At 37.9% G+C, this 23,072-nt stretch overlaps 1 protein-coding gene and 1 long non-coding RNA gene across 2 annotated transcripts; one reads left to right on the forward strand and one right to left on the reverse strand.

Annotated features, from left to right (window-relative positions):
* Window positions 1–370: 370 nt before the first annotated feature.
* Window positions 371–22,384, reverse strand: NUCB2 (nucleobindin 2). The gene is made up of 12 exons (XM_035328394.1): window positions 22,224–22,384; window positions 20,812–20,919; window positions 19,407–19,533; window positions 16,003–16,106; window positions 14,134–14,319; window positions 13,402–13,492; window positions 11,789–11,847; window positions 10,136–10,228; window positions 9,018–9,107; window positions 8,302–8,472; window positions 6,121–6,202; window positions 371–4,211 (listed from the first exon to the last, which is right to left on the reverse strand). The coding sequence occupies exons 1-12, from the start codon at window positions 22,365–22,367 to the stop codon at window positions 4,099–4,101; spliced, it is 1,368 nt and encodes a 455-aa protein (XP_035184285.1). The 5' UTR covers window positions 22,368–22,384; the 3' UTR covers window positions 371–4,098.
* On the forward strand, window positions 9,059–18,283 carry LOC118168207. Its single transcript, XR_004751422.1, has 2 exons — window positions 9,059–9,184; window positions 17,964–18,283. It is a non-coding gene; the product is annotated as an uncharacterized LOC118168207 (long non-coding RNA).
* Window positions 22,385–23,072: the final 688 nt, after the last annotated feature.

Below are 23,072 nucleotides of genomic sequence, written 5' to 3' on the forward strand. Positions count from 1 at the left end.
AGGACAAGCAGGAAAGGGAAGTTCATTATACAGGCAAGATCTAAGCCACCAAAAGACTTTGTACCATTGCCCACAGACCAAAGCCTGCCCAGCCACAGCTGCCTACACCCCCTACACAAACCCTGTAACAGCAAAGAGAAATCAGGCACAATGTCAGCACCTTGAACCACCACCTGTTTTCCCTTGGGAACAGCTTGGGGACTGTCTCAATCCTGCATTGACAGACTCCCCCAGGTGGGCATGGCGCTGGCACAGCCCCTCCCTGGCCCCCAGACCCTCTTACCCCAGCTGACCCATAGGAGGAGGCAGAGCAGCGTGCTCCCTGGATGTCCATTTCTCACCCTTTTAAAAATAAAACACTAGACGTCTGTCACTGCGCTGAGTTTCAGTTTAATCCAGTTAAAAACTATTCAATACAAAGTATTGAGTGGGGCTTTTTTCTACATATATTGCACTGAAAAATACGAATTTGTACACCACTGACTAAATCTTACCCCTTCATCCTCCTAGTGAAATCCCAGCCAAGTACAAAACCAGACCTCTGCATCTTTGTCTTGGAACTGGTGCCTGCATGAAGTTACATTGAGTTTTCTTGTAATCACTTCCTAAATGAAAAGTAAAGTACAGGTAAAAGCGCTGGTGCCCAAGGTATTCCAGTCCCTTGCTTCTGTGATTATAGCTTTCTGTTTCCTGACTCCGCTGTAAGTGAGGATTTTGTTTAACTTTAAACAGCTCCTGAGAAATCAGTACCGTGGCAGAAACGTGCTTTAAGTGAATAATACAATACTTTTAGTCTCTTTTATGAAAGAGAGAACCTAATTAAAAGAAGAAATCATCATTGAAAACAAGACGCATTTAAAAAAGCATCACATCAGTTCAACAGTTCATGTGTAGGTGTGACTCTAACACACTGCATAACCTCTGTGGCAGGTGTTCCATACAGTGAGACAACTCTTAGTTAAACTGTATTTCAGAATGAATCCACAAAAATAGTTGGACTGTATTGTGCTCAAACAGAGACATATTTTAGCTTGGGCCTGAAGAATGTCCTTCCTTCACGCAGGAAGATAGGCAGTATCAGGTCAAGCTTGTCTGCTGATAGAGCAGACATGATGGACCATCTTCTGAGAGAATGGCCACTCAGTTCTCGCTATCTACGCAGATGTGTGGAAGAGGTAACAATGCATACGGAATTTTGAGTTGGGCAAACACGCATGAAGCTGTAATCTGGGCTCTCATCTCAAAAACATCTAGGCAGCAAAATTAAAGTCTATTCAGTTAGGGGTTCAGTAACTTAAGTGTTATTGAAGACTAAGGCGTTGACTTCCACATAATTTAGGGCAAATAGTTGGACTAGAACTTTGATTATTGTTAGAGATGAATCCAATCAACAATTCTAATGTTTAAAAAAGACTTCTAATTCTAAAAAATGAGCAGAAAGACTACAGCATATTGTTAAAAATGCAAGCCTGCTACTAAAATTAACACTGACAAGAACATCTCTGAACACTTAAGTACCAGACAGCAGTTGAAGGAAAGGCGTGCATTGCTTTATGCTGAATGCACCTCTGTGGTTAGCTGAAATGTAAAACTAGAAACTCTTACTAACCCATGAAATGACAAATGAAAGCTCTGGCTTCTCTTAAGCAGCTGCTTCAATCACCACCAACACTCACAACACTGCAGCAAGCAGAAGATGAGTTCAGCACCCATGTTACAGTGGTTCTTGACAAAGCTCTCTGGATGTTTCAAAGTAAACAGGGTACTGAGGATATAATGCTCTTCTCCTATGTCAGGTTTTTACAATGGAAATGTAACAGATACTATGCTGAAATCAAAGCCTGAGCTGTGGCAAGCACTTGAGAGCATATACTGCATCACATATAACAGCATTCATTTATGAGGCTGTTGTAACATGAAGAAATAACTTGTATGGTAGAAATGTTTTCAGATCAAAGTTTTTAGTCCTTGATTCTCTACAAACATCTGTGGCTGTATCATTCTTCCTTTGTAAACCTCCATGTGAGACAGGAAGAAAAAAATTCCCATCACCTTTTCCATGATGTTTGAATAACTCACCCTCTGTTTTCCTTCCTTGCTCTGCTCCTAATTGTCAGGCTACAACCCCAAAGCCAGGACCCTGCACTGAGAAGCGCTGTTACTCTGGTTGTAGCTGTAACTATATCTGGGCCTCTTAGCAAACAGATAAGGTTGTTGAAAGGTATTTCAGTCTCCTGGCAAAGACATAATTAAACTGATGTTAGAATTACATGGAAGTAACAAACAGTGGAGACTGTTTTGTTTTTTGAACTAAATTAAAAAGCGAACTACTTGCAAATAGAACAATAGCAAAAAAGGTAAAGCCTAATTGCTTGAGTGGTATAAATAAAGGAAATGTGACATGACAATTAAGATGAAACAGATAAAGAAACCTAATCTATTCTAGCAGTGAGTTCTATTACATTGTGTGAAAGACATGAATGTGCTCAATCCTGATGGAAGCATTAAATGTGTATGGAATATGACTAGCCTCTACCAGTCACAACTCTTTAGTGAGAAACTTCTCAACTGACTATACAAAATGTTAGTAATTGCTGCCCATCTCTTTTGTGTTTGCTTAAAACGTTTGATTCTTTTTCTAAGAGGAACATCTCTTCATAATTTTCATAATACAGGCCTGGCCTCTGCTTCTTTGCTCAAAACCCAAATGAGCTCCGACTGCCACTTGCTGTTAACAGGAAGATAATTCAAAGGATGCTTGCTAAGGTGTGTGTACTAAGGTGTGTCACTTCAAAGCCAGTGTTATACAGTCAGAACAATCCATTTTTAACAAAAACAAAAAACAATCAGGGTTTATACCTTAGGGTAGTCTCAGTAGATGACAAGCAAGGACAATCACATAGCTATTCAACATTACAGTAAAACCCCCAGGTAAATCAACTTTTGCAGTGGTTCTGTAGTGGTGTAGTGTGTTTTGGTGGTGGTGGTTTTTGAAAAATTCTGGCTTACAATATGAGGGAGCTATCCTGGTTCAATAACAAAATCATACAATCTAGTAGCACCCTTGTTTCAGGACACTTCATAAACTTACATCAACTAACTGCTTAAAGACTAATAAGCGTTAATAGTGAGACTCTTAACAAGTCAAAAATTCATGTCTGAGAAGAGCTTTTTGTAGCATATGGTGCATTCTGAAAAAAATCTGGTATTATCACAGGAGGTAGGATAATCTGTACAGAAGAAGACAGTGAGTCTCTTTCTGTCTTGCACAATATTTCCATCAACATAAAAAGCTTATTTAATAGCATGCAAAATTTTGAGATCAGCTGGCACCTGATGAAAGAAACAGGGACAAAAGCACTGTCCCGAGAGCCAGTTCAGTATACAACTGCTACACAGAATTAATCTTAACAAGGACGGTTCAGACCAATACACCCAAAGTTGAGTATTTCTTTTGAAGGCTTACAGTGAAATTTTCAGGCTTCTGTAAACATGAAAAATATTCCGTATTCCATGCGTTTTTGTGGTGGTTGGATTTTAGAAAGTGCAAATTTTGTAAAGTTAGGTGTAAGAAATTTGATTTTTATTTGGTCTCAAGAAAGTGATTGGTAGTACTGGAAATGGTGGACCTTCACCTATGGTCTCTGTTTCTCCCTGCATTGCTTCTTAGCACTTCTGGAAGGAGTTTCTTCATAAAACAAGACCTAGCTTGATATTCAGGCCAGTTCCTGTTTTTTCTCTGAAAAGATCCTGATTTGTGCCTAAACACACCATGGCAGACTTTTTTTTTTTTTTTTTAAAAAAAAGTGCAACAGCTCTCTTGGCCACAAAAACCTTTAAAATCAATAGTTTCATTAACTACCTCCTCCATTGTATACTCTAAAGGATCCCATTGTTGCCTTTCTCACTGATGGATTGGAAATAAATTCATTTAACTTATGATTCAAGTCTAATACTTAATCTCTAATATTCCTGATGATTTTATAATCTGGGGAAGAAAATTGAGTTTGTTTCACTGATTATTTTTTTCCCCTCCCTCCCTACCTTTTACCCTCCCCCCAAAATAATAAAGATGCTATAAAGTTGAGGCACGAGTGGTTAAGGGTGAACTTGATCAGTTCTAGCAACTGGTTCTTGAACATGTCCTGGTGGTAAAGGCTGGTCATCTCCTGCAGGATGTTTTGGTGCATCTCCAACTTTGTGCTCCCCAGCTGTAAAACAAGAATAAAACTACTTACAACTTTTCAATTAAGCTGGCCCCATATGTTCAAAGTATCAAAGAAAATGTTTCTAGTATTGTAACAATCAAATAAAACCTTTTGTTTGAAAATGGAAGCTAGGATTTTGTTAGTGACTAACAACAAAATCAGACTGAGATTACACAACAGACTGCAAAATTACAATATTCAGAGTTTACTCTTAAATAGCTAGTTATCTCTATTTTATGTAAAGTGCTTTTATTTGCACAACACATTGGCTTTTGGGAGATTAATTTGTTATTTCTAAAACATTACATGTTTGTGAAACCTTTCTTCCCAATGTTGGAAGCTTGGGAAAAAATGTCTTGTTCCTATATTTTACCCATCATGGCATTGACAATCCTTACAGCTTTCTCCTTTTGCCTACCTTGGAATAAGGGTAATTTTCCTAGTTTGGATTTACCTAATTCAGTGAATGAGTACTGACTAGTTCTGACTAATGCAATGAAAGCTTAGGATACCTAACCAAATGTCTCTGCAAAAAGTTTTTACATAAAATAATACAGGTATTAAGAACACTATCTGTTACAATACTGCCACTCTTATAAGATGTATTGCTACAGCAAGTCCCTGGGCATCTGCCCAGTGAAATGTTAATGGAGGGGAGGGGAAGGGAGAGGAGGAGAGGCTCTCATAACTAAGGGTCATAAATTGAAATTAGCCACAGGCAGCTTTGAAGCAAATCAAGATAAAGTGAAATTGGTACTCAAATTTGATTATTTCTTGCTCTGCTCACAAAATTGAATAACTTAGGGGTAGATTTTCAGGGTATTCAGCCAAGTGAGCTGTAATCACTGAATATAGCATTTAAGGTTTTTAATCTTACTGTTGGCCCTGCAGGACCAGTTAAGACCTTCCAGTATTCAAAAGGCTGTCTGGATATAGCCCAAAGCCTTATGTTTGAGATGACTGTTTATTTCTCGAGCTATACTTACAATGTTAACATATGAACATGGAAGCCAAAAAAAGTGTTATTTTCAACCTTTCTCAAGGGGGAGGAAAAAGTTATGAAAGCAGAGGATAAGAAGTGTTAAAATATACCTGACCACTTTCTTTAGTCATCCATGATCGTATGCAATGACTCATTAGGACTTAATTATCCTCTATAGCTGTTGAAGTAATTGATTGCTCATGCTATCTAAAACTTGTCATGGCATATTGTGCCCAACTGCAGATAAGTTCACCACAGAAGACAGACAGATTGAAAGCATTTAAATGTTTTTTGATTTTTTTTTTTTTTTTTTTTCCTGCAGGCTTAGCCTGGGATTGCAATTCTGGATCACAATCTCAAATTTCAGGAGCTAGCAGAATAGCAGGCAGCTTTCATCTAGCTACTGAACTACAGATAGCCATGAAATCATAGCTGCATCAACATCAGTCCTTGTGCAGACATCCAAGATCAACAGCAGGATTGTACAACAATCAGTGAAACTCAAATTGCTGTAACTTCACATTCTTGCATGCTGTAATATACTTGTAATATACGAGTAGCATACACAAGGCAAACTATCTTTAACACACCTGTCTGCATTGGTAATGAAGCTATGGGATATCAGACAGACCTGATGGTTTTCATGTCCCTATTCTCCTCTGCACGCTCAAATCTTAGTTATCCTAGATAATGTTATTTTTAGGCTAACAGGCAAAACACTCCAATGAACTGCAATCCTTCCTCTCTGTCCATTTGATGCTGTTAACTGAAACTGCTGTAAAGCAGTTTCCACCTTAAAGACAATTTAATGAATCTCTATGAAGAGAATTAAAACTACAGTATACTAAGTTTCAACAGAAAATATATTTTCTTAATGACTCTTATATTGGAGATCTTAAATTTTGTCTATCTACACAGCAAGATACATACGGGGCTGGAACTTCAGTTCTCCAGCAGGTCCTGCAGGAGGATTTCCTTGCTGTAGTTTCTTTTGTTCCATCTGCTTTACAACCTGGTGAAAAATACAAAAACACAGTTAAAGCTTCACTCTGTGACATTACGTTCTCTATGTGAGTGACATAAGTGAGTAATACACTTAAAAGAAACATACGCAGTCATTATGTAAAATCTTGGTTAATGGGCAAACTACTGAGGTGATACACTTGCACTGTTTCATAGAATTGCAGAATGGTTTGGATTGGGAGGGATCTTAAAGATCATCTAATTCCAACCCCTCTGCCATGGGCAGGGATGCCCTCCCCTAGACCAGGCTGCTCAAAGTGCCATCCAGCCTGGCCTTAAACACAGGAATGGGGCATCCACAGCTTCTCTGGGTAACCTGTTCAAGTGCCTCATCACCCCCGTAATAAATTTATTCACAGTATCTCATCTAAATCTCTCCTTTTTTTTTCAGTTTAAAACCATTACTCCTCATCCTATCACTACCTTTGTTTGTGATAACAAGCCCTTTGATTATCTTTGTGGCTCTCCGCTGCATTTGTTCTAATACAGAATCACAGAATTTCTAGGTTGGAAGAGACCTCAAGATCATCGAGTCCAACCTCTAACCTAATACTAACAGTCCCCACTAAACCATATCCCTAAGCTCTACATCTAAACGTCTTTTGAAGACTTCCAGGGATGGTGACTCCACCACCTCCCTGGGCAGCCTGTTCCAATGCCTCACAACCCTTTCAGTAAAGAAGCTCTTCCTAACATCTAACCTAAAACTCCCCTGGCGCAACTTTAGCCCATTCCCCCTCGTCCTGTCACCAGGCACGTGGGAGAACAGGCCAACCCCCACCTCTCTACAGCCTCCTTTCAGGTACATGTAGAGAGCGATAAGGTCGCCCCTGAGCCTCCTCTTCTCCAGGCTGAATAAGCCCAGCTCCTTCAGCCGCTCCTCGTAGGACTTGTTCTCCAGGCCCCTCACCAGCTTCGTCGCCCTTCTTTGGACCCGCTCAAGCACCTCGATGTCCTTCTTGTAGCGAGGGGCCCAAAACTGAACACAGTACTCGAGGTGCGGCCTCACCAGAGCCGAGTACAGGGGGACGATCACCTCCCTAGCCCTGCTGGTCACACTATTTCTGATACAAGCCAGGATGCTGCTGGCCTTCTTGGCCACCTGAGCACACTGCTGGCTCATATTCAGCCGACTGTCCACTATCACTCCCAGGTCCTTCTCCGCCTGGCAGCTCTCCAACCACTCATCTCCCAGCCTGTAGCTCTGCTTGGGGTTGTTGTGCCCCAGGTGCAGGACCCGGCACTTGGCCTTGTTAAACTTCATGCAGTTGACCTCAGCCCATCGGTGCAGCCTATCCAGATCCTCCTGCAGAGCCTTCCTACCCTCGAGCAGATCGACACACGCACCTAACTTGGTGTCATCTGCAAACTTACTGAGGGTGCACTCAATGCCCTCGTCCAGATCATTGAGGAAGATGTTAAAGAGGACCGGCCCCAGCATACATCCATATCCTTGTGCTCCAATACATCCAATACTATCCAATACATCCATATCCTTGTGCTGGGGGCCTCAGAGCTGGATGCAGTGCTGTAGGTGGGGTCTCACAAGAACGGAGTTGAGGGGGAGAATCCCCTCCTCCCTTGCCCTGCTGCCCATGTTGCTTTCGATGCAGCCCAGGATGTGGTTGGCTTCCTGGGCTGCAAGCACACATTGCTGGCTCATGTCAAGCTTCTCCTCCATCAACACCCCCAGGTTCTCCTCCTCAGGGTTGCTCTCAATCCATTCTCTGCCCAGCCTGTACTTGTGCTTGGGATTGCCCCAGCCCAGATGCAGGACCTTGCACCTGGCCTTGCTGAACTTCAGGAGGCTTGCACAGGTCCACCTCTCAAGCTTGTCAAGGTTCCTCTGGATGGCGTCCTTTCCTTCCTGCCTGAGCAAGTGACAGCTTAGTTTTACAGTTTGCTATAATTTGAAATAAAGAAGACTATGATGTGCTGCAATACTAGTGATATTTAGAATTCAGCTGAGATTCATATGAGAAATCAATGTAAGGGATGCTCCAGAGCTGGGGATTGTCATTACCTGTTACAGCTTCTGTATAAGGATAATGAGAAGGGAGAAGAAAAACACTGTTCTCCTAAATGTACCTGCTGAAGCTCTTGTTTCTGAGCCTGAAGCTGGTCATGTTGCCTCTGTAGCTCTTCTTTCTGTTTCTGAAGATCTTCTGCCTTCTTTCTAAGTTCATCTTCCTGCTGAGAAATATGACTTTCAAATTCCTTCAGCTCATCCTCAGTGAAGAGCTGCTGTTGATCTAGTGTCTGCAAGAAAATACAAACAAACATGAATACCTAGGCAGGAATGCATATCTATTTTCATTACGTTATCATTGAAATTATTAGCTGAATTGTACAATTCACTGGATGTCACTAAATGACGACGGAAAGGGTTAGCATGCTTACTCGAAAAAACAAAAATTGCTATTTCTCAGCTATTTTCCTAGCAAAACCCTACAACGTATTTAGAGTTAGGAGAAAAAAATCCTGCTTCCAGCTGAGCTCTAATCCTCTTTCAAAATTGATTCATATCTTAAATGTCCATTCTGTGTTTGAAAAAGCAAGTGGAAAAAGATCTCAGACTCCACGAGGTGGCGCAAAACTTTCTCCTTGTGTGTGGACCACAAAGATTACATCTGTGTTAAATTAGTGTTAAATTTTGTGCGTTGCATTTTGCTAAGGCATTTAACCACACACACATACCAAAACAAGACTGAAAAGAGGGAAAGGTCATAGACATGCCAGTTGGTTTCCCGGTTAGAGTGATGGTAATAATGCAGTATGTTGCACTTGGAACACATTCTCATTACCTCCCAGCTATCTGGCTCCAAAAATTCTTTTTTCTCTGTAGCTCGCAGGAACTCTTCCAAAGTCACTAGTCGGTCCTTGTTGACGTCAACCTATTAGAAGAAAAAAAAATCATACTCAACCTAAAGGATGAATTTTGCTGGAGACAACATTTAAAATTATTCATTATGTAAATAGCATCAAATACAACCATTTTATTTTTAAACTGTCCAATTTTCAAATGAATGCCTGCAATAACTTCTAAAAACTTTTCTCACACACTCATGTAGTTTAATAAAAATGGAAATAAGAAAGTCTTATTTTACTTCAAAATTAATTGGAAATATATGTGTGGTTGTAGCTCCAGCACTAATAGCAGGATGTCTGATTTATTTTTTTGAGAAAAATGGTTTGTAGCTTTCTGGTAATATTTTTTTGATTCTGAGTCAGAGTAATCTCCACTGATGAACAGGGAAACAACAACAACAAAATGTCAGAAACCTTTAAGGGTAAGGGAGGAAATTCCTCCCTTCACGAGTAATAGGAGTCTAGGCTTGCTCCATTCCTCAGCCTTAAGGAATATAGTTGAATAGAGGAAAAAAATACAAGTGGAAAAAATGGTGGTTCAAAACATCCTTTTCCCTTTCCTCTGTTTCCTGAGCATTAAAAAAAGAGAGAGAACCAACACTGGTATTCACTGCCATAAGTAATGCCTTTAGCTCTCAGGCCTCTTCTGAAGGGACAAAGGCCAGCCATGTGAAAGAAGATATTGCTTTATTTATCTTTCCCACAAAATCTTACCCTATTGCTAAGTGTAAGAGCATATTTAGAGTGTTTGCTGTTTGAGGAAAATTCACAAGGAATTTCTATTCTAATTTATTGGTTATCTGCAAAAGATGAAAGCTACGGCACAATTTCTCCTCTGGAACTTCTTAAATAAAAATAAATCTAATCTGCAAGCATTTACCTCAACATCTAGGCATAGGACTTGAGAACTGTAGCTTTGTGAATCCTAGCAACAGCAGTGTCCAACAACAGTGTCATGTCCTTGCACTGTACTTAGACAACCTGTCACATCAGAAAGACTCTGTTTCTTCAGTGTAGCAGGAAAACAGCAGCTCTATCAAATGTTAGTTCATACCTCATTCATTACGTGTTCTCTCATTCTCAGCCTCTCTTCTTCCATTTCAACCATGTCATCCTCTTCGTTTTTCGGGTCATAAACTTTTTCTAGCTGAAATTCAAATTTATCAAGTATTATTTTGGAGAAAGGGCTGTTCATTCAAATCACTGAGCATGTTTGGAACAGTAATGTGAGGCACTGCTGTAAATGTGACTTCAACATTTTCCAAGTGTCTATATAGGTATAAATCTCCTCTTTTATGGCAGTATTTAAGCAACAGATAAGCTTGTCATTATTGCTAAGGATGAAGTTTCCAGTTAATTCATGTGGTCTGCTGTAATTCAATGCTTTGGACATCAATAAAATTGACCTCAGCGCACAGTCTGATCCTAAGTCTGACTCAAAGCAGGCAGAGTTTACAAAACAGGACAAACTTTTTTTTTTTAATCAGAGAATGCAGTTCACACTGTAAGCTGAACTGTTCACACTGTTCAGGGTATCACAAGACAAATAGAGTGCTTAGCTTAATGGTCCATTTTTCTTCCTGCACAGTGTCCTTCTGGTGAGTTCATGCTTGTTTGCTTCTACTTAGCTTTTCTTAGCCATAAGTAGTAAGTCCCCAGACTACTTATTTTTAAATTTCAACACTGTAAAATGCTGGGACATACAGGTCAAAAAGACTGCCATCTAGTAGTATTGAAAGGTATTATGGCAAAGTACTGTTAGAAACCTGTATTTTCAAATTTCATGTCTTCTACAATTTACAGTAGTTTGAGTTTATCAGCTTGTATATACAGTGCATAGTATATTTACTCCCTGATTTGTGAAATCTAGAAAAAACTCTTGAACTACTTAGTTGCAGCTATAATAATAATGGATCTTTGAATGGGAAGCTGTGTGTTTGTTTTTTTTTCCTGCTATGACATGACAGAAGCTACTGAAAAAATTAAGCCAAGAACCTTTCTTCACTCATTGTTTCTGCAGCTCCCATCACTGCAGAATCTCAGTACAGTGCTGCTACTCTTAGAGGCAAAGTACCATTAATACTTGTGTTTTTACAGAGAAGGAACCAAGGCCTAAAGACACTTAGGGTTTGCCTACTTTATTAGATGTCCATGTGCTCCAAACTAGCTAGACAGACATGATGTGAAATACCTGTAGCCACTTCTGCAGTGCGCAACATGTCCTTCACTGTATGTATACATCTGATGAGGCAAATGAATTCATTTCAACTCTGTCAAAAATTTCAGCTTAAGTGTTTGTGTGTGACCCTCTTTCTCTCTATAGGCTTATGACTAGCACTGAGTGCACGCAGCTACTCAGCTTCAGAACCTCTACCAAGCTACATCTAGCCAAAGCAGGTGTGTAGTTCAGCACTGCAAACTGTACAGGTACAGCTGTTCTGCAGGTTAATTATGAAATCTCATAATTAATAAGCTTGTAGCAGAGGAATACATGAGCAATACATCTCTGGTGTCCGAGTCCTTTCTTTGAACTACTTTATTTTCCCTGCTCCTATGTTTTTACAATGGTGTAGAAACATGTAGGTTTCATACATTTCTACATGAGTATTCCCATTTGTAGTCCAAAGCCTCCATATATACTTGGGGAAAATACAGAGATTCTTGCAAGCATTTTTTGAAACAAGTAAAGTTTTGGTACTGTTTTTACCTCTTTAGTAAACAGGGCTTCTAATTCTTGCTCATCCAGGAAGCCATCATTATTGACATCTAAAATAAGAAGTGTTGAAAACACAAACTGAATATGTACAGAAAGTAATACATCTAATAGTTCTCCATGGATTTGAATACGCACCCATGTAGATTAAAAACCACATCTAACAAGATGCTGTTTTCATATGTCAGTTTTTCTCTTCAGGTTTTTACCAGGCATTGGCTGAACTGTATTGCTGGTTTTGGTTACCCGACTGTTAACCACCGGTTAGGTAAGTCTGGCACATTCTCCCTAGTTGTTAGATTAGGGAACTGAAATAGGTCACAAGAGGACTGCAACCAGTGTAATTGCCAGAAAATATTGCTGAGAACAACTTGTCCCAGTTTAACATCTACATTGGTAAACAGATCCAGGAATAACATAAGTCAGTAGATAAACATTGTTAACCAGCAGTAGGACTCTCCAAAAAACAACAAAGTGTTGTGCAAAATTTATATAAATGTGCAGTGCTTAAGAAAAGATCAGTGTAAAGTTAGTTTTGATGAACAATGCAAAGAGAATACTTGGCAACAATCCACCTTGTATGCCTTCTACTCTGAATAGCTATATTGTTACTGCTATCAGAAATTGAAAGGGAACGTCTACTTCAAATAAGTGCTGTTATGCAATATTTGTTTAATTGCTTCAAAGTTTTTGATACACTCAGCTTTAAGGCAAAAGGTTATTTTGCCTTACTGCTGCCTTAGTAAGACTTGCATAAAACAGTTATCAAAACTTTTCAAAAAACAACATTTCAAGATCTCTTTCTAGAGAGAAGGAATAAAGTTTAATATCTAAATATAATATATAAATAAAACAAGATAAAAGGTTAGACTCCAAGCTAGAACATTCCTTCAATTAATTTATCATTGGCATTAGTCAAATTTTTTGTACTGTTCAACCCTTCAGTGTCTAGTGCCAGGTGGGTTCTGCTTAAGGATACTTTATTATGAAGCATTTAACCATGTCAAAATATAAGGTTACATATATAATCATATTTAAAGAAAAATGGCTATTGAGATGCATACTTGTCTCTCCTATTATTTCATTGTTCTAATTGCAGACTGCTCAGAAACATAAAGCAACTATCAGGGAGCGTTTGGAGTTGTGTTTTTTAAGGAAGTCTTGAAACTTCTTAGAGTCTTGGTGTTTTTTGACCATCCCAGAGATAAGGGGTGTCTGGCACTCATCTGCTGAGGTATCGAGAAAGCAGGTTTTCCCAAACACACACACCTCTAAAGACTTATTCCTAGCACACAGTGTGTGAACAAGGTTTTAGTTATGGACAGACCTGTGAATGCCCAGAATTCCCTGAGCAACTCCTTCTGGTTATTTGCTCTCTGCTTTTATGAGTACTTCAACAAAATTTCATTTTCAGTGTTTAGACCCCACTTGACTCCACAGCAAACTTTCAAGCAGTAACATAGCTATCTTCTCTATACATTTTTGGATTCATTCAAATTGCTTGAGTTTTAAGACTTCTTAGCATAATACAAACATGCTGGATATATGTCTTCAGCAGAATATAACAGTGACAACACTCGCTAATTAAATTAAGCCAAACCTCTTACCATGTAATTTGAAGAATGTTTTGGGGTCGAATTCATTAGGATCTAGTCCATCTGCTTCTTCCCATACCTCTTTCAGCTGATCTTTGCTTCCCTGTAGATTGGTTACAAAGAAAACTATTCAAAAGATGATTAAGTGTAATTTTACTGTCTTGGCTTTGCATTAGGGTTTCTCTGAAAGGCTCTTTCTTTTTTCCCCTGACTAGTCATGTTACAAATAGAATCAATTGAACTTACTTCAATTTCCTTATACACAGGTCACATACTTCCTTTAGACAGAAAGGCCCAGGGAAAAAGGGAGTATCAAGAAAATGCATATTCTGTGGAAAGGAATGCCTGTACAATCAGCCATGGCCACGCAGACTTATCTGCAAACAACAGCTCAAGGGAGTTCCATAGGTTTGCCCTTTCTAGAGAAAATGGTGCTCTGCATTAGTTCCTTACAGGTCCAGTATATCATGAAGGCATTCCTACTGTTTTGAATACTATTCTTGCCTCTTCCTTGTAAATTTTAGCTTATTTGTAAATAATAATTCTACCACCAAATACAAGAAAAAAAGGTGAGTATATATAGTGGATTTTCTAATGTTCTCAGTGCTCCTCCCCCACTCTGCTCCCACATCAATAAGAAGCAAATCCTGAGAATAAACAGCATAAGCCCTTCCCTTTATTAGCTTTTTCTTACTGGACAGGAAAGTTTCCTTACAAATATGTAAGAACAGACTGTAGCCTTACAGGATGGTGAACTTTAGGGTGATCTCCATGTTTTTTTTTCATCTCTTCAAATTTGGATTCTTCCCGCTGCCTCTTTTCTTCATCCAGTGTTTTTAAATACTCTCTCCTCTCATGTTCTTTCATCATCTCATATTTCTTAAATTCTTCATGGCGGGTTTTATCATAATTCTCCAGGTCACTTGTAGCCTAAAAATATAGATACGTATACATGATTATGCCACATAATTACATTAACACACTATATATGATTATATAAATCCCTGCATTGTTCAGGTCTAGGGACAAGGCCGGTAATATTGCCATTTCCCTTTTAAACACAAGGTAGAGTAGTCTGTGGTCCCCTTTCACACAACAGGGATACATAAACATCTCTCTTCACTCCCTCTATTACTTTCACAGCATTTAATTTGCAAAGGTTCAACTGCTTAAACAACTTTTGCGTAAGGAGGTATCAAGGTGTCCTTTCTCATCAATTAATAATAAATTAACTCAAGTTAAGTATGTGTTAATTAAACACAGCTTCAAATAGTATCATTAAGTCCTTGTTTACTGCAGCATAAGACCATTTGTAACTTACCCTAGAGCTTAATGAAAACAGTGCCTCCATTAATAATGGGAGTTACTATGCAGTAGTTTATTACAGACTAAATCAACAAAGCCATTTATGTAGAGAGAAAGGTGTGAGGGGAGAACTTCTGATAAGTACTTGTATGGGTTTTAGAGTTGCATTATTTTCAGATAGGTCAAGCTATTAAAGGATGTTGTGGTATTCTGGTGCTTTTCAAAGTTATATGTTCATACCTGATATTGTCTGTCCATTGTTTACATTTCAATTTTCAGATTCACTGTACCTTTTCAAAAATAATTCTGAAACAAAGAATACTTCCTCTCCCCAAAATACCCTTTACACTCTGACAGTATCTTAGCTGATGAGAGAAGACAAGAAAAATGATGTAAGTGAAATAACTGTCCTGCTGAGCATATGCTTCTCCTAACCAAGTAGAATTTCTCCAGAAGCGATGCTCAGAAATGGTAAGAAGCATATATATAAATACATATATTAAAATAATTTTACAGAAAACTGAGGTGAAGTTCTCCCAGGACAAAAAAAAAAATCCAAGTGTGGAAAGTTTAAAATATACCTCATTTAAAAAAAATCAAATTTACTTGGAAAACAAAAATGCTGTTTCCATCTCAGACACGTAGTGTTCTCTAAAGCATGTGTGTCTTTTTTTTCCCCTTGGGAAACACTTTTTTTCCAGGAGTTGAAAAAAGCTATGCTATGCTTAGCTTAATTGTACCTCCTTAATAAACATGGAGGGAAAAAAAAAGTGCCTGTTATTGATACTGAATCTGCTAATTGGACATGAAATTCCATGCCCAGTATGTGCAACTTCTAATATTGGTATTTTAAATCCTGTTCTCCTTCAGTCTTTGACATGCACATAACAGATCCCCAAATTCAAATGGCTAATTTAGGGATGACTGTCATTCTGTGAAACATGTATCATTTAGAAATAGAAATCAGAAAATATACTTGAGAAAATGTGCCCCTACCAAAACCGTGTTTAATTCAACTGCTCCCAGAATGTCATGTTTTATTCCCAAAGTTGTTTGTACAGGCACATGAATGCAAATCCTGTTAAGATGCGACCCCAAAATTTAGGTTCTTTTTAGTGTAATGTACACTGACAATAGTTTTGAAGTGTGCAGTGGAGACAACTGACTCCTCTCTGAAACTGAAAACTGCGTATCACCTTTACCAAAAAAAAAAAAAAAGGTAGATAAAGAAGAGTTTGCCTTTACCAGATGAAAAAACATATAATACCAATAAAAAACAGCCCAGAGTAGTTGATATCTAGCACTTACTGCTTTGATCAGCATATCTAAGTCTTTAGGTTCAAATGTGTCAGGATTCTGATGGTTCAGGTGCTCAAATTGTTTAAGAAGAGCCTGATGGTCTATGCCAGTGTCTGAAAGAATAAGGTACAAATGTAAAACGTTAAAATAAGGTTGAAAGCAAACAAGATCAGGAAGTTAAAATACATTCACTCAAGAGCTTGTGCCTTGTGAGCACCTCAGGCTCCCTGAGGACCGAATAATTTTTTCATTATCATAGAAAACTAGAGTAACACAAAGCAGCTTTACCTGAAGGAGGTCAGCACACTTGATAGCAATTTGCACTGTATTCATTCTAGTGGGTCAGGTGTTGCCTTCCACACAATAATTTAATGTAATGGTTTGTGCTCACAGAATCATCTAGGTTGGAAGAGACCTCCAAGATCACGTAGTCCAGCCTCTGACCTAACGCTAACAGGTCCTTCACTAAACCATATCACTAAAATTCCAGCAAGAAAATGCGTAATCAATATGAGCTTCACAGATAAAGATATTCTATTCCTCTTCTCTTCGTATAAATGAGATAGTTGAAGTTACATGCAGCATCACAGCTAACAACTTGCATCCTTCTCCTGAACTGGGAGAATTCTGACTCTTCTATTGCCCTGTGCATTTTGCAAATGACTTATTGTATGTACATCGTTGGCCAGATACATGATTTAAAATTATATTGAATCTGATAAGCAGAGATTCTAATTTAATTTGCGCAAGAGAAGTGCAAGACAGTGGAGTCAGGTTCTGTGTCTAAAAGCTGCAAACATTTCTCCTGCCTTATGAGAGGGACTATATCCAATACTGTAAATAACGGAATGCACTACCAACAAAATACATTTCTATAATGGCAAGCTTCTCTACCTGTTACCATAGTTTCTAACTGGTGAAGCTAGATAATAATGCTATTTTAAGCAGCATATATTTTGATATGTTCTGGGGAACAACGTTGACAAGCTTTTACTAGATGTCTCAGTAAAGAATATATATATATATATATGTTTTTTTTTTTTAAAAAAAGAAGATATTTTGAACTTGTCATCCTTTGGTAAACTATTTCTCTCACACTCAGTGCTGTATTTGTATTACCATAAAACAGCAAACACTGGCTGGGGCATATTTCAAAGATCATTCCTCCCTAGTGAGATCATATTTTTTCTGAAATATATGCAACTTAGCCTGTTTATGAAGCACTTTTTGGAAGTGTAATTTTAAACTTTTTCTTTTAATTAAAAAAAAAAAAAAGCCCCCAAACCTGTTTTCCTTCATTCCTTATAAAGACAGAGAAACGACTCATTCTGTTTGACAGCATTTACTTGCCACATTGCTGTAATATCTAAGAGTTGACCTTGGATAAAGTCATCCAACCCTTTGTACTGGTCAGTTTAGCAAAATCTTGGTGCAAACGTTTTAAAATACATCTGAATCAGGACACAACATAGACAGAACTTATCTTCAAGTCTTGTGATTTTTTTTGTTAACCTGATCAATCTGAGAAGAAAGTGTTTTTTTGTATTTTAACAGATAGAAGGCTAAGATATTACATGGTATTATATGGAGAACATTTTGCATAGGTGTACAGATACAGCTGTATTTTATAACTGTATGGCCAGAGTATTTATATGTGATGTGAAGTACTCGCTGGCAGGGCCCACTACGAACTTCATGAAATGTTTTCTCATTCCTGTTCTTTCACAGTAGTAGTCATCTGAATATTTTGAACTGGTATAATCTGTTCTTATTCTTTCTAAATGTAAGCTCTCTCACAGCAACAGAATGTATTTATATGCTTGATCTGCTGTAGGAAAAACCAACTATTTTTCTAAAGCATGCTCTGTTAGTCGCTCTTGATTTACGGAAATGGAGAGGGCTAGAACTAATTAGTTGATTAAATCACTAAAAAATAAATTGAAGTACACAGTTACTACCAATACAACTAGGTATCGTGAGCTGCTGTCAACTAGCTCACCATGAGTGTCAACATGATGTCGCTGGACTGTTTGCTTGCAATAGGAGCGTGAGACCAAGCTCTCGGCAGCTAAAAAACTGCCTGAGGATGACAAAGCACGGGGTCTGACAGGTACGTGAGGCAATGCACTGACTCCTGTGGAGGTCTGGTCAGCACTGTCTAACTACTGGTGGACTGTACTCTCTGGACTAGAACTTCCAGGAAGAGAAAAGTAAAGGCAGAAAGGTGATCTTGAAGCTCTCAAACGCTGTATCATTATTCATTAATTGTACTACAGCCGCACCAAAAAAATTCATTGGAAAGGTAGTAGTATGCTAAAAATACCTTCTTTCCCAAATTAATCTGATTTTTTTCCTGACATCCCCATAGACACAAATTTGTATACAAATATTTCTTCGGCCTATTTACCACCTCTAAATTTGGCTTAATGGAATTAGCCTAGAAGACAGATCCTTTTTCTTGGAGGAATTGAAATTGATATATTACCTATTCCATTTAGTGGGATCCCTTCCTCCAACTTGACAATGTTTTTAGTGAGCAAAAAAAAATAATCTGAACACGTAAATAAAGTCCTATTTATTCAAGCTTCGTTGTGAAAAACAGTTTTGGATACAAGATCATGCAATCCAATATTATGATCTTTAAGGGCAACTAATTATCTTCAAAAAGTAACACCTAATAAGAATTTTATATTTAGTTCTAAATGAAAACTTCAACAATTCTTCAGCAATGAATGAAAAGGGATAGCACCATTTCCAAAACAAACATACACCAATCAGATTCTTCAGAAGCCTGTATATTTTATTCTTTTAAAGACATTGCATATGTTCAAGCAATTTCATTAGCAAGTGAAAGAAAATATAATTTTTTCACCCCAAATGTTCTTCTTTCATCCAGAACCTTCAAATTTCCTCAAAAAGAAAAATCACCTTCTGAATTTAAATGTTTAATGTCTGTTATAAACCTGTAATATAGTTCTTATTGGTGGAAAGGGGATTTAAAAAAAGAAAATGAAAACTGACTATAAAAAATAATTTTCCACCCTGCAAAAACATGAAACACTGTCTTTGTCTTGTATTCTGAAACAGCCTGGTTAGTATATGTTCCTAGTTCTCAGTGAGTAATGTATAAATTGATGCGCTACAAAAACAAAAAATAATGAGAAAGGATTAGAAGTATCTGAAAAATCCACTGCCAGAATCAAGTTGTTTTTTTTATAAAATATATGGCTTTTTTCTCCAGTTTCCTATAAAGATGTATATTTACTGTCCCTTGGCCAGGTCAGAAAGGACACTCTTACTTTCAGATTACGGTTGTTATGTTGCCAACAAAGAAAGCATAACTGTTACATTCTGGACATCTGTCCAACGCAACCCCATCTGTTAACTCACCTAGTTAAACTTCGTATTCTTACCTTGAACAGAATCCATTTTAGCTTTAATTAACATTCTTAGTCTTGCCACCTCTTGTCGTTTTAGTTCATCCAGCCGCGTTCTCACATGGTGGCTTACTAAATCAAGTTCTCTGCTTAGTTTTCCACTCTGTCAAAAAAAAGTAATCTATAAAAACTAGAAGAAAGTAGCCTTTACAGTTGCCATTAGAGATAAGCTGCAAGACAGCAGACTACTGTCAGTCTTTGCCAATACTGTAGCCCATGCTATTAGAATCTCAAATTATTTTCAAAGAGCATATTCAATTTTTTTAAGCTTCTAGTTGTAGAAACAGAGAATCCCAGAAGCTTTCTGAAAAGAGAATTTCTAAACATCTTGCTCCTCCTAAGAGCATGTGACCTTGCAGCAGCAATACCACATGAAGTTGAAGAAGTGACAAATGGCTTGATCAAATGTTCTCAAATTGGTTCAAACAGGCTGTGAGATAACCACACAATGCTGTGTTCTCTATACACTTGATGGCAGCTGAAAGACTTGGGGGAAGATAGAAGCACAATGACAGCCACCAGCATGTACTGCAAGAATATTTATCAGTCTCTGGAAATGGTTAGTAACATTCAAGAGCTGCACTAGATGTAGCACAGAAGAAAGAGGAGTCAAGAACTGCCAACAGCACCATGAGAAATTAAAGAAATGCAGAAACCAGTCCTTTCTGTCTATCACTTCAGACTGTTTCCTACCTGTCCCTTGCAGAATTTCTAGCTCAGAAAGGGGAAAGTAGAACAACCACCACCAAGAGCCAGAAATTGAAACACATAAGACAAAAATGAACTGGGATTTTTGAGAGAGTGCTATTTGGATTGGCACAGAAGGACAGCAGTGGAGAATGCCAGAAGTCTGTTATTCTGGACTTCACACAATTACTTTACCTCTAGTACAACTCCTCAACTTCCCCAGACTTTAAAATCAGCCTTTCTTGTAATTCTCTTCCATGTTGTCATATTAATTAGTGATACACTATCTTAATCTCAGAAGGCATGTAAATCCCTACGTTTGAATGAGTGTTCCAAATTGCTCGGAAGGAAAAAGCAAATGAGAGCTAGGCTTGCAGCTGTTTTGATGTACATAAACATACATTATGGATGGAGTCTGAAACTGGATTTTTAGTGGTTAGGCAGAAACCATGCATTCAGGTATAGATTTTGTTTTATGCTAAGGGATATTCTTGAAGGAATAGAAGACCTGCTGTCCCTTTACTAAAGATAAAGCTCTTGCTAGAGTTGAATACCTAGGTAAATGAAAAATTAGAGGAAATTTAAGCTCACAAAAACTAAGAGGAGTATGAAGGAAAAAGAAAGATTACAACATCTGTCTTGCACAGTTCATGATAATGTTAAGTGAGTCTAATTAAATCCATAATGTACCTACCTTTATTTCTTCTATGTCAGCAGTCTGGAGTTTTTCCCTGAAATGCTTATCTGTTTCCAAGACATCTATTACTTGCCTGAGATATTCATCATAATAAAGTCCTGTATCCTTCAAGAAAGAATGTTACATTTAGAAAAGAATAAGCTACCAAATATTTTACTTTATTTAAATACAATTATTAAACTGAAATCCAATTCCCAGCAACACAGGGATGACACTGTCTTAAATATCTTCCATTTTTCTGATCTGCATCGTTGCCCTACAGCAACCTATTTTACAATTTGTTTGTCAGTAACTGATGACAAAGAGGAGGAAGGTATTTAAGAATCCATGTCATATGCAAGCATCTGTCATGTTAACATAGTGTTGTTTTGTTTTTTTAAACAGTGCAATTAATTCATTACACAATTTCAATAGCAGTTCAGAATAGTGCCTATTCTTTTTCCCTCAGATGCATTTCCTAGAAATCTTTATTCTATAAAGACAGCCACCCCCAGTCTGCCAAAAGCAATGACCAGAAGTTTTACTTGGCTTTAATCAGCAGATACTACATCTGGGAAACATTTACTGCAAGTGGGAGATTACTGAAACTGCACAGCTGAGGGCAGATGAACCTGAGCTACAACCAGGACTTCACCTACTAGGTAAACTTTACACCGGTCAGTTCATGTCCCTGTGGCATGTGCTATATCCTCTTTATGCATTTTCCTGTGATGTTGTGGTGCAAATGAAACACTCGATATGGCCAATCCACTGGAAATACAACTGCTAGACTCAATCATTCAATTTTGGAAAAAAAAATCTGCTTCAACAGGAGTTTATTTGGCTTTCATGGAACAACATTATTGTTCAGATATTAAAAGCTGATACTGGAGATTCGTTTCTTGAAAAAAAATCTGCAAGTACATTACTTAAGTACATTACAAAGTACTTTAGCAAGTACAAGATCTCCAATGTGTTTTCATTCAACATGCTAGTAGCACTTACAAAAACAGTATGTCTGTTGTTGAAAAAACTTCATACTTGTAAAAGCTAACTGTATTCCCCTGATCAAACATTTTCCTGTTCTATTTGAAGCATTGAACTGAAAACATTGAATGGAATTTCCTAAGCCACCACTTTGAAAGAAGTCTCTGTGGAAAAATAAGCAGTGCTTCCTGTTGTAAACTGGGGAATTCATTCACTTTGCCACCTCACCTTTAGCAGCTCACAGAAAATAACGAAGAAAGAGAACAAATTTAAATGGAGCCTCACTACAGCAGATGGTAGACTGTTTGAAAATACCAGCTAATATTTATTTCTTCTCTGCATGTAGCTCCAGTAAAAAACATCTAAATTTCAGGACAGAAGGCTGCTATAACCAGATTACTAACAATTAGTACAAATCAATTAATTAATTTCATTATACTTACTGGATTTTCTATCTTCTCTCCTTCTACATGGCCTTCTCCTTTGACTTTTGTCTTATCTATGTCTATAGGTACAGCTTCCAAAGCCACTAAGAGACATGACATCAGCAGAATCCAGTGCTGGGGCAGGAGAGATGGCCTCTTCATCTGAAACGAAACCAAGTCACAAAAATAACATGAATGACATTATCATACTGTACTGATTAGAATTATTTGACATTCCTGCATAGACACCTGTAATAACCTACTTCAAGTGTTCTACTGCTCTCAGGGAACACTGGAACTCAAATAATTAAATACGGTGTTAATTGTTGATATGCTTTATTCATAAATGCAGTATATGAAAGAAGAAAAAAATAAGAGAAGGGTAATAGAGATGATATTCTCTCTTTCAATTGAAGGTAAAGGCAATAGTTGAAGGTAAAAATACATCTACTTATCCATCTTTTGTTTTATAGGCTTGAGAATGACAAGGATTCTCTAAAACTCTCTTTTATTAATCACAGCCTCAGCAAAAAGGATATTAATGGATTCTATTCAGTTACAGCAAATACCTGTTACTTTCAATTTAAAATAAAAATGACTAACATCTGATCGCTACCAGATGAGATGGCAGGAGCTATTGTTGCTGCCCCATTGAGTGTATTGGGTTCAATGTCAGCGCTTGTCAGATCCCCACTAGAAAGTCAGATTAACTTGGCTTAGGTCGTTCCTAGGGACTTCTAGGGACATGTAAATTGTGGAGATGGGGATCATCAGTTCAAGATGAGGGGAGCACTCTTAAGTTCTGAGGACTTCTTCCCCTTGCTGCTCAAGAAAACTGATATATAACGTGTTCAAACTGAACTGAAA

Source organism: Oxyura jamaicensis, chromosome 5 (genome assembly GCF_011077185.1).
Source record: "Oxyura jamaicensis isolate SHBP4307 breed ruddy duck chromosome 5, BPBGC_Ojam_1.0, whole genome shotgun sequence".
NCBI classification, from domain to species: domain Eukaryota; kingdom Metazoa; phylum Chordata; class Aves; order Anseriformes; family Anatidae; genus Oxyura; species Oxyura jamaicensis.

Bases quoted from the DNA above. Each gene is read 5' to 3' on its own strand.
- NUCB2 (XM_035328394.1), bottom strand. From the start codon at position 22,367: ATGAAGAGGCCATCTCTCCTGCCCCAGCACTGGATTCTGCTGATGTCA. The intron at 6,203-8,301 runs GTACATTTAGGA...ATTTTTCACCAG, and splicing joins AGAAACAAGAGCTTCAGCAG to GTTGTAAAGCAGATGGAACA. The intron at 4,212-6,120 runs GTATGTATCTTG...CTTGTTTTACAG, and splicing joins AGAACTGAAGTTCCAGCCCC to CTGGGGAGCACAAAGTTGGA.